At 43.1% G+C, this 14,941-nt stretch overlaps 1 protein-coding gene across 1 annotated transcript in view; it reads left to right on the top strand.

Moving 5' to 3' along the window:
• CACNG6 (calcium voltage-gated channel auxiliary subunit gamma 6) overlaps window positions 1-11,138 on the top strand; it is a 47,691-nt gene extending 36,553 nt beyond the window's left edge. Inside the window, exons 2-4 of the mRNA XM_026677415.2 lie at window positions 251-325; window positions 5,285-5,422; window positions 8,498-11,138. Of these exons, the coding sequence (XP_026533200.1) occupies window positions 251-325; window positions 5,285-5,422; window positions 8,498-8,736 (452 nt within the window). The 3' untranslated portion in view covers window positions 8,737-11,138. The remainder of the gene's footprint in view (window positions 1-250; window positions 326-5,284; window positions 5,423-8,497) is intronic.
• The last annotated feature ends 3,803 nt before the right edge of the window (window positions 11,139-14,941 follow it).

Raw genomic sequence — 14,941 nt, 5'->3', positions numbered from 1 at the left:
GCACAAATGATGATCTTGTGATTCAGAGCACTACGACCATCATGTATTTATGTATGTAAGTTTTGATCCCGTGACCACAGAAACATGACCAGAGGGATATGTGATAGTTGGAAGTGCAAGGACTGGTTGTAAGTCACTTCTTCCAGCACCATCATCATTTTGAACAGTGATTAAACAAATGGTCATAAGTCAAGGATTACCTGTGGTATAACTTAATGATAAACGAGTTAAATGCTTTTTTTCTTTTCAGAAGCTAATTGTTCTTATTTCAAATTCTTCACCACTGGGGAGAATGCCAAGATCTTCCAAAGGACTACAAAAAAGGGTAAGTCCATCAGGCGTTCAGGTTGAAGCGTTGTGTGACAGGAAGGTAAGGAGCTACGTGTGCCAGTCAAGACCTTCTGCATCCCATACTTTTGACATTTTTGTCAAAAGGTTTTGGTTCATATGCTGATTCAAGGGGGTTTGGAGAGGACCTACCTGAATTGATGAGAGGGCTTCACTACAGTTATCCTCAAACCATTAAGGCAAAGCATTACATTTCTGCTGTTCTAAGAGGTCTCTCTTGTTGAATCGGCTGTTTATTATTAATTAATCATGCTGAATCATGCTGAATAGAGGGAGAAAGGAATGAGCCATTTCTCCGCCTTGCAAAGCATTCCTCTAACCCAGTATTTTTCAATCTAAGCAAATTTAAGGTGTATGGACTTCAATGCCCAGAATTCCCCAGCAAGAATGGGCTGACTGGGGATTTCTGAGCATTTCTGAGACCTTCTGCATCCCATACTTTTGACATTTTTGTCAAAAGGTTTTGGTTCATATGCTGATTCATATGCTGATACACCTTAAAGTTGCTGAGTGAGAAATCCTGTTTTAAATGATTGACACAATCCTAACCAGCTGCTCTAATGTGGATTGAACATGCAGTGGGGAGCTATTCTAGACAGAATTTGAGTATGAGCTAACGTTTACGTTTTCTGAACCTGTGGTTGGAGACTGGATGAAAGTTGTCCAGGTCAACTGGATCCAAGACTAGTCATTTGAAGAAGAGGTACACCACTACTTTTTTTTTCAAAGCCAGTGGAACAATCTCACTTCTCAAAGACATATTTATCCCTGCACATCAGTGGTGGGATTCAATTTATTTTACTACCGGATCTGTGGGTGTGGCTTGGTGGGCATGGCAGGGGAAGGATATTGTAAAATCTCCAGTCAGAGTTGGTATTTGCCGGTTCTCTGAATTACTCAAAATTTCTGCTACCAGTTCTCCAGAACTGGTCAGAACCTGCTGAAGACCACCTCTGGTGCACATGCTGCATCCCCAGAGGTCTCAAGCAATCAGGAAGAGCATTGAGGTTAATACACAGTCAGCCACAGCTACAAGGACCAGGTCCATTTTCTCAGGACTAACAGACTCAAACTCCTCCTGATAACATCACAAGACTGCTTCCACCACCTATGCAGGACTTGTCTAGCCGAAGGCCAACTCACAGTGAATCTGAGCAATGTTATCCACCGGGTGATTCGAATAGCTCTCACAGTAGTTTTGCAGATGCTCCAGGGTCTAGAAGGGTCTAGATTGCCCTGCACAGGGCTATTGGCCAATATGCCGAAGAGAAGGGTGGAGAAATAAATCTTTTTTGCTACCCTTATCACTATGTGGTAGGCTCTAACAAAAGCTTTTATCTATGTCTGGTTAGATTCATTCTTGTTTTCTCTCAGTTGGGTTTAGGTGTCTCTTCTGTTGCTTTATCCTCTTTATCTGCACACCACAACAAATATATATAGAAAATCTCAATTATCCAGGTGATGGTTGTCCCAAAGGTGCTTTTTTCAAAGCTTTCTTGAAGTCCAGTTGCCTTTTGAAGAAATAAAGAAAGGAAGTGAAAGAAAACCCAGTTATCTTTTGAAAAGCATCTTTGGGAAATTCCACAACATGCCAAAGGTCTGCATGTAGAGTTTCTGTATACTTGGAATCCAACCTAAAATTTTGTTTGTTTATATTTTGTATTTCTCAACTGTCTATCTCCCTCAGAGATTTTACTGCCACCACATCATTCCAAATGGTAACTGAGGTGTCAATGAAAATATTTATCAAAATATCCGGAAAAAACATAAACTTCCTCTCAAACCAATTAAGTCCCTGGAATGAGCTCATTCAAGAGCCTCAGCCTCCCTGCTGAGAAAGGATGTTAGGGAAAACTCCAAAGTGATAAGGGACAAGTGGCAACATCCTAATCATGTAGTCACTTCCCAAGGCAAAAGCCAAGATCCAAATTGGTCAGATCCATGATTTTCTGGGTATCAGGTTTCCAAGTGATGAAATCCATTTAAAAAGAAAAGTACAAAGTCCACCTTCCAAAAACATTTCTTTTATTCAGGAAAGCATCAAATTGACCAAGTCCATGGTAATTCTGGATCTGACACAACCTGGAATTACCCCACAATATTACAAGTTAGAAACAACCCCCAAAAGTCATATTCTCCAATAGAAGTAATTCAACGCTGCTTGATGTCATAAATCTCCGCCTCAAGGGGCCTAAGCACGGACAGCTCATGTTTCCACGGAAAGAAGAATCACCTAGCCAAAACAACTCTCTTTATCTCCACTCCTCCCCCCTTAGAAATGTATCAAGCCCGAAACCCTTCCCCCCATGACTACCACAGAGAAAGTAAGAAAAAGAATATATACTAAGACTAACTAAAATGGCTACGCTTATGTCAATTTCGGGCTTGACACTGGGTTTGGCTCATAGTTTTCATGATTGTGATAAATTATTGCACCAGCTTCAAGACTTCCTCCATAAATACCCACTATCTACCTTAGTGGGCTTTCTTAGGACTGGAGGCTAAAACATATTAAGAACAGTTGCAGGAATTGAGTATGTCTATGCTAAAAATTAGGGGTAACATGATATCAGTGTTCCAATATCTAAGGGAAGTTTTCCAATATCCACAAAGAAGAGGAGGTCAACCTATTTTCCAAAGCATCAGAAGGCAGGACAATAAACAATGAATAGAAACTAATCAAGAGGAGAAGCAATTTAGGGCTAAGGAGGGATTTCCTGACAAATAGAACAACTAATAAGTGGAACGGCTTGCCTTCAGAAGTAGTGAATGCTCCATCACTGGAGGCTTTTAAGAAGAGACTGGACAGCCCCCTCTCTGCAATGGTATAGGGCAGGGTGTCCAACCTTAGCAACTTTAAGACTTGTGGACTTCAACTCCCAGAATTCCTCAGCCAGCTTTGCTGGCTGAGGAATTCTGGGAGTTGAAGTCCACAAGTCTTAAAGTTGCCAAGGTTGGACACCCCTGGTATAGGGGCTCCTGCTTGAGCAGGGCAATGGATTAGAAGACCTCAAACGTCCCTTCCAACTCTGTTATTCTGTTTTTGGATTAAATTCTTAAACTATGCAACAACGACTTTGGGGAATAAACATTTTTCTGCTTTTCAGGTTCTGCAGCTCCTGCTTCCAACCTGGCTTTATCTAGATTTCTTGTTGCAGTCATCCTAAATGTCCTCCAGATGTGTTGGACTAAACCCATAATTCTCGGACTGTCATCCATGTTGGCTGGGGACTATGAAAATTGAAGTCCAAATCATTTGGAAAGCATAAAAAAGCAAAGGCCCAGATAATTACAGCTAATCAGAAAATGAACTGGTGTTTAATGTTGCAAAGATAAATTTGTTGATACTTCTATGCACAAATGTATTAACACTATATCATCTTAAAGAGTGCAAGAGGCTTAAATTGTTAAACTGTGGATTTTTAACTGAGGAAATTAAAATTGTCCACAGCCCAGAGTCACTCTGTGTGAATTGGTTGGCTATATGCATTTATTTAATAAATAAATAGCTCTCCTCACTATAGAAAACATTGAATTGATAATGGCATAGTCACAATTCAATAAGCTAGTTACAAATTATGTTGAAATCAATTTCTGCCACCTTTCACAATTTAAATTTAAGAACTCTACCACTCAATAAGTCTGGGCATTCTTTTAGTCATTATACTTCTGAAAAATCTCAAACAGTTAATCACTGCAGCTTTCCCTTTAGGGCTATAACTGCAGCTTTCAATCAAAAAAGATATTTAAATGCTCCCAGGGTACTATTCAAAAGATCTCAAATTACACGGAAGGTTGCTGGGACCAAGAAGAAATAGCTCTTTATCTTTTGGGGGATGTGATTATATCACCAAAAGACAGATAGATAGATAGATAGATAGATAGATAGATAGATAGATAGATAGATAGATAGATAGATAGATAGATAGATAGATAGATAGATAGATGAATGATAGACAGATCAGATAGATTAGATTAGATTAGATTAGATTAGATTAGATTAGATTAGATTAGATTAGATTAGATTAGATTAGATGGAGGGAAGGAGGCAGGCAGGCAGGCAGGCAGGCAGGCAGACAGATAGTGAGGATCACAATGGCTCAATGGTTAAAGACGCTGAGCTTGCCATCTGAAAAACTGACAGTCTGGGTTTGAGACCCAAGCACTGCGTGACAGGGTGAGCTTCTGTTACTTTCAGCAGCTCCTGCCAACCTAGCAGTTTAAAAGCATGCAAATGCAAGTAGATAAATAAGTACCATTTCACCTTGGCATATAGATATACTGGTCACATGGCCATGGAAGTATCTTTGGACATACTGCTGGCTCCCTCAGTTAAGAAACAAATATGAGCACCTGCCCCGAGAGTTGGAAAGGAAGGAAGGAAGGAAGGAAGGAAGGAAGGAAGGAAGAAAGAAAGAAAGAAAGAAAGAAAGAAAGAAAGAAAGAAAGAAAGAAAGAAAGAAAGAAAGAAAGAAAGAAAGAAAGAAAGAAAGAAAGAAAGAAGAAAGAAAAAGAAAAAAAAAGAAAGAAAGAGATAGACAGAGTGTATTTGTTGGTATGTGACCTGTGTATTATTCTAAATTGGCTTCACCAGGTTAATATCTCCAATTATGCCTGGCTGTGGCCATGCTAACAAGAATTATGATTTGATGGTTAACATGTAAAGAGGGAAACAGCTACTCTAGATCAGTGTTTCTCAACCATGGCAACTTTAAGATGTGTGGACTTCAGCTCCCAGAATTCACAGCTTTAGGGCTGTGACTGCATCTTAAAAGTTGCCAAGGTTGAAAAACACTGGTCTAGATATTGATGATTTCTTGCTGGCCACATCAGAGGTAGGGCACAAATTATCCTGCCAGTATGCCCCTATTTTCCTCTGTGAAATGTTGGGTGGAGTGAAATGACTTTTTCTCCCCTGCTTGGTAACACTGCATAGAACTGAACATCACGGCAGCCGTTGTGTCCCTCCTCAGCATCATCTTGATGGCCATGGGATCCCTCTGCATCACAATGGCCCTGAGCAAAGGAGTTGAGTTCCTCCTGAAACCAGCATCATGCTTCTTTATAATATCAGGTATGAATTCTGCAGAATCTTCTTTTCTGTCCTGAAGTATGTGGGATGGGAGGAATGGGAGATACCCATGATATTCCTTAAAATAGGGCTGTCCAATATTGACCATGTTAAGACCTGCAGACTTCAACTCAGAATTCCCCAGCAAGCATGGCTGGCTAAGGAATTCTGAGAGTTGAAGTCCACATATCTTAAAGTTGCCAAGGTTGGACACCACTGCTTTAAAACATAAGGAGGCTACAGATCCACCTAAAGATAAATAAAAGGAGCCACATAATACTCTTCTAAGTAGCCCTGTTTAATCCAATGTCCCTCTCTAAACTGCTTGTTTGTAGCCTTGGTTCACAGCTGGAAATATCTCAAGGGTAACATCCTACACCAGTGATTTTTCAAACTTGTCAACTTTAAGACATGTGGACTTCAACTTCCAGAATGTTTTGGGAAAATCTTGGGAGATGAAGTCCACACATCTTAAAGATGCCACATTTGAAAAACATTGCCCTACACAGTCTTATTTTTTTTTAGGCCCAAGGAATCAGGAACATTCATAAATCTGTATCATAGAAGATTTATTCAAACTTATAGACAAAAATCTAGTCAACTAATGTAAACTAGTCAACACTAAACTGCCACTAGATACAGGCAGTGGTGGGATAAAGCTGATTCACACTGGTTCACTCGAATCGGTTGTTAACTTCTTCTGCAGTTCAACACACCAGCTGATCTCACCACTGGCTGGCCCCGCCTCTCACCTCCCAGACACTCCTCGCCTGGCCTGAGAAGCTAAGGCCAACACTGCTGGAGAGCACCCCGTTGGGGACAGACAGCTAGCCCTGGCTGGGTTCTTAATCGCAGCCATGCTGATATGCCCTCTTCTGTTGCCAACTCGCCTCCCCAGCCATGCGTTTTTGCACAAGGCTTCCCTGTCATGCCCTGCTCTGGCTGCTTCCTCTTAGCTAACGCCCAGCAATGAAGGAGCTGCTCTCCATAAACAGGTGGCAATGAGCAGTGAGGGGTGTGCCTGAGCGATGCTCCTGCACCGAAAAACCTTCCCTTACCCTTCTCCTGTGTAAAGATTGGGATCTTTTTCCTCCAACCTAGGCTGAGGTGATGCCTGGGCACAGGTCTCTGTCAACCTTATCTTTGTGGGCAGCCGTGAGAGCAGAGCAGTGCGAGCCCCGTGAGCTGGAAATTTGGGCTGACAGCTGGGGAAGGAGACCTGTTCTGGGCCTGCCACACTCGGCCAAAGGGTTGCCTCAGGATGGACACGGTGAGGCTCAGCCACCTTTCGGGCCTGGCTCTTGACTTCCACGAGGTTCGAGTGAAAGTGCCTGGCCTGGCCACACAGCCCCCCAGGGAGAAAAGCCTTGGATGACCTGATCCATCCCAAAGGCCTCAAGGGGCTCCAGAGTTTCCATCTGCCTCCACCAGCCCAAGCGCCCTGCCTTTCGGACCCCAACAGGGCCAGCACCTGGAGATGGATGGGTGACCAGATGTCTCGGGGATGCATGCACGCACCTTGCTGCAGAGCGGCAGATTTGGCCCAGTGCAGCGCATTCAACCCAGGGCTGCCCGCTCACCCACCCGCCAGCTGGGCTGGCCCAGAAGCGGTGCATCCCCAACGTGGGATGGATGTGGGACCCGAGGCAGATGGGAGGGCCAGTGGGCCTGCTGCACTCAGCCAAAGGGTGCAGGCCACCTTGGGGAACATGGCAAGGCTCAGGCCTGCTTGCCTCCTATCTGCCTCGAATCCCGCAATAAGGGAACATACCTCTTCCGGGTCCACCCGGATGGTGGGTGGGCGAGGAGGCAGCCCTTGGGGGAGAGTGCAGCGCTGGGGCCAAGTCCGCTGCAGTGCAGCAACGTGCAGCAAGGTGCTGCCGCCAGCCGTCCCTATCAGCCTGGGCTTCAGTGACTTCATGATCAATCCATGGCACTGGGGGGGGGGAACGCACACGATGTCACCCTCAGCCCTCTGCCTGCTGCATCTCAGCGTCTCTGTGAGGGAGGAGGCAATGGCGGCAGGCTTTGGAGTGCTGTGGAGTGCTCCACGGGAGACGATGAAGAAGCAGGAAGCCCCAATAGCGGAGAAACGGGTACTTGAGGGTGAGTGAGCCCGAGAGGCGGGTGGAGTTGTAGAAAGGACAAGTGTGGAAGTGATGGATGAGGAAAAAGGGCTTAGGTTTAAAAGGAACTTTATTTGGAGCCCGAGAAACCCTGCGTCTCACTCCCGAGCGTCTCGCAGGGTTACAGTTAAGTCATTTCTGTGGGTGATTCACCCTTCCGATGATGACACCTCCAGGTGCCAAAAGCATCCTTTTCTTTAAATGTCAGCCACGAGGGCCGGCACACACCCTTCGCCCTCCCCTCCCTTGGTTTCACACGAGCTCATTTAATTCTGGGTGGATACACTTCTCCTCTAGGGTAACTAAAACATGCACTGGTTCAAACAGGCTATTAAAAGTTGCCTCCCCCTGAACATTCCCTCTGAAGGGAAAAACAACAAGAAGCAGCGGTGGCATCTCAACCAAAATTCCTTTACTTTTTATTTTATTTTATTACATTTTATTTTATCTTAAAAGCATCTTATGTAAAACAGTGCTATGTCAAGGAGGCTGCAGGTTCTTTAGCATTACAAGGACTAAAGTAGCTTTATATGTGCAGCGCCTTCAATGGATAACAGCCTCCTAAATTAGGAGTGCATCCCATATAATGCTCTCAGTAGCTCTTTATGACTTAGGAAGTGTCTTTTCTTCTCTTATCACCCCCGCACACACACACACACACAGACAGACACACCCAGGCGACGAGACATCCTCGACGTGTGTGTTGTCAAGTTGGCCACACCCACCCAGTCACATGACTACCGAGTCACGCCTACCCAGCCATCATTAGGGCAGAGAACCAGTTGTTAAAGTATTTGAATCCCACCACTGGATACAAGTCAATGAAATTCTTGGGGAGGAGCTTGGATTTGGATTTCTGGTGGTAACACAGGGATTCTAAACTGATGAGACGTTTAACTCTGCTCTCCAACTTTGTCTGCTCTTCTAGACCTCTTTTTTGTTTCCCTTCCAGGACTGATGGTGTTGGTGACTTTGGAGATTTTCCGACAATCGGTCCGATGGCTGATCACCTCCAATGCGACCATCCCACTAGAATATGAGTATTCCTGGTCTGTGGCTTGTGCAGTGTCTGCAGGGGCAATTCTGATATTTGGGGGAGCCTGCTTCATCCTATTGTCTATGCCAGGTTTGCCCAAAAAGCCTTGGGAATATTGCATCAGAAAGAGAAGCACCAGTGAACATACTTCCTAAAGTCTCTCTATCTCTCACTCTGCAACCTTTACACGTAGAGGTGGAATGAATCAATCTTCCCCAATTTACCCCCTGTCCTATTTCTCCAGCTTCTGGACACACTTTTCTTCCCTGTTTTGTGACTTGTAAATAGAACCAGTTGTACTTCTCTTGTTTTAATTTGGGGTGGGGGAGCAAGGGGGGGGACTGCAAGCAAAGGGCTCTGTTGATGAACAAGGGACAGTTGTGTTAGTGAACTGAGACACTAACAAATTGAGAGAGGATAAAGGCCTGTATTTAAAACCCAGTTTTTATAAATAGCTGTTTTTAGCTCAACAAGAGGACTTGTGTCTTGAAAGTCTTTTAAATTCACATCGAGGTCAGACAACAAAATTTCATGTCAATTTCCCACCATAGCCAAGTTCCGCCCAAAACAAAAATTACAATTCTTCTGTTGGAAAATTGAAAGATCATGAAAAGAACAAAAGATACTTGCAATTTGACTTACATGTTCAGGTTTTTTTTTTCTTTTTGCATACCCTCCGGATTTACCCAAAAATATGATTTCTAGCTAGGTCCTTTGAGAATGACAGGGAGACACCGAAGTTACCAACCTAACTTTCCAAACACAGGTGAATTCTTAACCTACCATTTGGGGAACCTGAAAACAGAGGACTTTTGTTCAGATGAATTTCCATCCAGCATCTTGCCAGTTAACTAGCCAAAATCTACAACAGTGAAATCCACGGACAGGCATATTTTCAAAACTCAAATTTTTCTCCCCCCAATTAAGTGTCATCATATAAAAAAATATTTCTTGCAACTTTTCCAGTGAGTAATGCTTCTAGAAACTCAGTCCAGCTGATAAGATGACATAAATTGCAGCTCTCTGCTCAAAGAAGGCATTACACAGATAGTGTAGCAGGAACCTTCTTGATTTAAGAATAACTTATGAAGAGAAGTGGAGAGAAAGCAAGCAGCTACAGGTTTACAACATGAATTTATATGTTGATGCCTAACCAGCATCCTTTGTCTTCTCTAGACACCAGAGCTCAGGGGTGTCAAACTCAAGGGCCTGGGGCCGGGCCCAGCTCATGGGGTGCTTAGATCTGGCCCACAGGGCCACCCTGGAAATAGCAAAGGATTGGCCCGCGGTGCCTCTGCCAGTGAAAACAGGCTCCTGTGCTCCGTTTTCGGCGGCCCTCCTGAGCTCCGTTTTCACTGGCACAGGGATGCAGGAGGCTCAGGAGCCCATTTTTGCTGGCAGAGCGCTCAGGCCACACAGGTGCCCCCGACATGAGTGATGTCGAGTTGGCCATGCCCAACCCGGCCTCACCCACCCCAGCCCCCTGAGGTCAAACACAACCCTGATGTGGCCCTCAATGAAATCAAATTTGACACCCTTGCCATAGACACTCTCCAGTGACAATGTTTATGTTCTTGATATGATGGTGTTTAAAGCGCATGGAGGCAGTCATGTGAGCATGGGGAATTCTGGGAGTTGAAATCCACAGAGCTGGAAGTGGCTGAAATTGAGAAACAGTGTTTTAAAACATCCATGAACGTGGTATAGAAATGAGCCAATAAGAAACCTCTATTGGACTTTGTTATTTTGTGTTGATTTTCCTCAAAATCCACGTATTGCCTTGAATTTACAGGAATTAATGCATGAGTGAGTTTGGAAAGGATTGCAGGCCAAGGTGCTTTGATGAAGGAAGGCAGAGTTTTTCAGCCATACTGGCTGGAGAATTCTGGGAGTTGAAGTCCAACCATCTTAAAGTTGCCAAGGTTGGAAAACACTGAAATAAGCAATAAAGATGCATGGATGATATTTCTCTTCACTGCCTCAATTTGTTCTGAAGATAAGCTCTGTTTCTATGGAGACAGAAAGGGCCATTCCCATTTCTTTTACCAGAGTCAAAGTTGGCTGGTTTGCTTTGCTGTATTTGAGGAATGGGGGAGAAAGGTGGCAAAATTATCTGGGGGAGAAATCATGCTTTTTTGTTTCCCAGAGAAAGCCCTGCTTTTTTTTTTTTTTGCAAAACTAAATAAATGTTTGAAGGATTCCATCATCGTGGATGATATTTGTGGTAAATCACGCCCTGTTACAGATGGTACAGAATCAATAAAAAGATTCTACAGAATAATTCAAGGAGACAGGCTGTTTCATTGAAATAATTTCTTTTTTCTTGAATTGCTAGACCAGATTTCATGAATCTTTCATCAAAACTGCCTGGGAAAGTTTTCCCATTTTTTTTTTAACCATATATGGAAATTCTTTGATGGGACAATATTAACTGTGAATTAATTTGGAACTATTCTGGGGCACAACTGGAAACCATTGAATATTCAGCTGCAGTCAGGTATCTACAAAACATGGTCAAAGAGAAGAATTGCAATGGTGCAATTTAAACTCTGCCTTTTTTTTTTTTTTTTTTTAAAGAGGAATTTCAATCAGAACTTTGTGACCAACAGCTTGACTGTTATAATTTATCATCCCACAGTCAGCCAGATGTTTAGGCTGGATTTGGCATCTTTATCCACCTATTGAGTCCTTCCCAAGGGCTTGATATAGCCAGATGTGGAGGTATTAAAAGTATCATCACAAGATATAAACTGTTCCATCATGTAAATCTGCCTTTTACAATTGACTGATGACGATTTTGTCAATGACGATAGTGTTCAGGTGGTATGTTATTATTGTACACCCAATATAATATGGTAGCATCCCTGCATATTCCATCGCATATTAATTTAGATGATGCAGTCTTTTAAATGTCAGTTTTGAACTGATTTGTTGTATCTCCAAGTCATTATAAGATAATTTAAACCAATCTATGTGAAATATAATGTAAACAAATCCTTTTAAGAGACTTTCCTGAGGCCTAGCAAAGACCCAGAGGTTGGGCCATGAAAAGCAGAGGTCTGTAGTCTTGTGAGATTACAGAAGAAGGGGAAAATGTCAAGGCACAAAATGACATGTGGGTTTTCTCCAGCTGGCCTTACGCAAGGAGTTCAGCTTCTATTCCTCCTTGTCAGCATCTCAGCCTTGGGACAGGGCGTCCCACGGCAACAGTCCTCCAGCAACGCTTACAACTCTCTGCTCAGTTATTCTCGTTCTGCTCTGGGCCTCTCCAGTTACATGCTGGGATGTAAACAGTGCCCTAGTCTCTCTTTTTGATCTCTGCAGAGTTTGCACAGCAAGGAAACAAACTTGTCACAAAAAGACAAGCTCAAAGTTCTGCTTCTAAGCAACCACTAGCTTTCCCTTTAGCCTGGATTCCCCTACAAAGGGGGCTTGAGCAGGCATTTCCCAGAGACAGTTTCCCCTTGCTTTTTAAGGATGCAGTGATGTGAAATCACCTACTTTCTTATTCAGGTTTAAAGATAGAGTAATTGGCCTTTGAAGTTGTTTAAATTGCAGCTGTAAGGCTACTGCCTTGAAGCCAGAATAAGCCAGTGGCTAAACAGCATTTCTCCCAGCTGGCCAAACAGAGCAATGCCAAAATGGGTGCCCCTCTTCCCAGCCTGGCCTCACACCCAGTAATTTTTTGCAGCAAAAAAGCAACAACAAGCGTTTTTAAAAAAGCAGGTCGCTATTTGCAAAGCTGCTTGAAAGCCCAATGCCAGAACCTCAGAGCACAATGGCAGCTTAGCAGCTTCGGGAAGGAAGGGAGGGAGGGAGGGAGGGAGGAAGCCAAAGAGCGGGGGAGGGTGGGATTGGCAGGGGTGCAAAAACAAAATTTTGCTATTGGAGCTGCAGTGCAGCTGAGCTGAGGAGAATCAATTCAGCTACTTCACATCCATGACGGTATGGGGTTAAGGGGGTGTGGCGCCACGCTGGGAGCGGTGCCAGGGTTCAGTATGAAACTAGAACAATCCGTCCAAACAATTAGAAACAGGGCTACTAATTTAGTGCAAATCCTTATGCATTTGACCACAGCTTGTCATGCAAAAATCAAGAAGTGAGGGAGATTAAGGTAAGGAGAAATGTATCGATAGATTGATCAGTGGTTAAACAGCCTAATTAATGGCTTTCAAAAAGGCTGATAAATTTAATTTTGGATCACTGTGTGTCTGTTTCTACCAATTTATCAAAGGCCCTACTTAGACATAATCTGCATGTGGACAAGTTCTTTCTGCCAGATCTTCATGACATTTCCTTCATCTCATCTCCAACCCATACCTGAGACAGGTATCCTTAAGTCATCCTTAGCAGATTGGGTGTTAAAATAGAATTTTCCCCATCAAACCATAATCTATGGATTAAGTTTAATGCACTTCATGAAGCATTTCATCACTGTCATAGTCAGGTGAACTCTGGGGCCATGGCATCAACACAGGAAGCCTTGACATGGCCACAATTGGGCCATTTAGGTTGCTAAGCGAGGCAGTTAAGTGAGTCACACCCAAGTTTACTAGTTGTTTGCCACAGTTCTTATAAATCTCTGCAATTGTTAAATGAATCATGCAGTTAAAATGAATCCAGCTTCTTCCATTGACTTTGTTTATTAGAAGCCAGTGGGGAAGATTGCAAATGGTGATCACATGACCTCCGTATGATGCTACAACCATCATAAATACATGCCGTTGCCAAGCATCCGGATTTTGTTCACATGACAGGTTGTTGCGATGATCATAAATGTCAGGACGGGTTGCAAATCACTTATATTAGTGGTATGGTAACTGTGAACAGTCACTGAACAAATTTTTTAAACTGAGGACCGCCTATATTAGCCATCAGCCCGCACTGATACAGATTAACAAATGTGGAAGGGACTTTGTAGGTCATCTAGTCCAACCCCCCCCAAGCATACCCTATATCATTTTTGACAGATGATAGTCCAGTCTCATCACCTTGATTTCCTGGACCATTTTTCTTTGCACACAGGAAGAATCCATTATTTCAATCCAAGCTTTGGGGAGGGGGTGGAGTAGGAGTGTGGGGGGAAAGTTTCTGTATCCCATGCTCACGAGGTTGTTAAATTGTCCCATATATTATAGTTAATGTGTCACATTTTTCCTGCACTGCACTGAAAACCCTGAGACTTAAGCACCCAGTGAACAGCTTAATCTATATTTACTGTTTTCCCAAAAATATGACCTACCCTGAAAGTAAGTCCTAGGTTGATTTTTACACATGTTCCCAATATAAGTTCTTCCCCCCCCCAAAAAAAAAATAACCCCTAATTCCGCCCACTCCAGGGTACACGGATAAAAAATAAGTGGAGGTATGGGGGGATGGAGCTGCCCTACTACTTACTTTTGAACAGTTGTAACCAGGCCTCGTGCACCCTGACCCTGCCTTGCTAGCCCATTTCTTCTGCAGCCAGAAAGGCCAGAAAGGCTTTCCTGAAAGTCTCTGCAGCTGGTAACAGAGCTCTGGCTTGCCAGCCACAGAAAAAGTTCCTGAAGGCCTTTGACAGTGAAAAGGAGGCCGGGGACAACACACGCAAGTGAGGTGAGTCAGGGGATGACATCTCCCCCCAAAAATAAGACCTGGCACCATTTTTTGTGGCAATACACACACACAAACTCTCTCTCTCTATCTATCTATCTATCTATCTATCTATCTATCTATCTATCTATCTATCTATCTATGACAGTCTTATTTTTGGGAAAACACGGGTATTTCTTGTGGTTTATGGATTGTAGCTTGGGAAAAATTGTCACATGCTAGTGCATGTATTCGTGACTCTGGTAAGAAAAATGGTGTAGTGTCTACCCAATTTTTATCAGAAATGTGGCCAGAGAATTTAGAATTGCAATTGACATCTCTTAATTAATAAACCTTGTTTAAATTAGATATGTATCTTATCAACAATATTAAAAAGAGTGGGAGTGGAAATTAAATAAAGGAAATGGTTCTTTCCAAGTATTTATACCTGGAGCTTTTTCTCCTTCTCTATTCAATTCTTTGAGTTAATCAAGGACTTCTTTTTATTGAACAAGTCTTTGCAATTGTTTAAATTAGATGTGTATCCCACCAACTGTACCACAAAGAGTGGGGATGGGAGTTTAATAAAGAAAAAAAATGGCTCTTTCCAAGCACTTAGAGCTTTTTCTCTCTTTAAATCTTTGAGTTAAGCAACAAGGACTAAATTTTCAGACCTTTTATTATTAAGCAATATTACCCAGCTTAATATGGAAGGGGTCAACCTCAAACTGAACCTGGCCACAGCCATTTTTCTTGTTCCTTAGTTGCCACACAGAGGGGGAAGGAGAT

This window comes from Notechis scutatus, chromosome Z (genome assembly GCF_049901735.1).
Source record: "Notechis scutatus isolate UNSWTSFEM ecotype Mainland chromosome Z, rNotScu1.2, whole genome shotgun sequence".
In the NCBI taxonomy this organism is placed as follows: domain Eukaryota; kingdom Metazoa; phylum Chordata; class Lepidosauria; order Squamata; family Elapidae; genus Notechis; species Notechis scutatus.
This window is presented reverse-complemented; position numbering and strand designations above follow the sequence as displayed.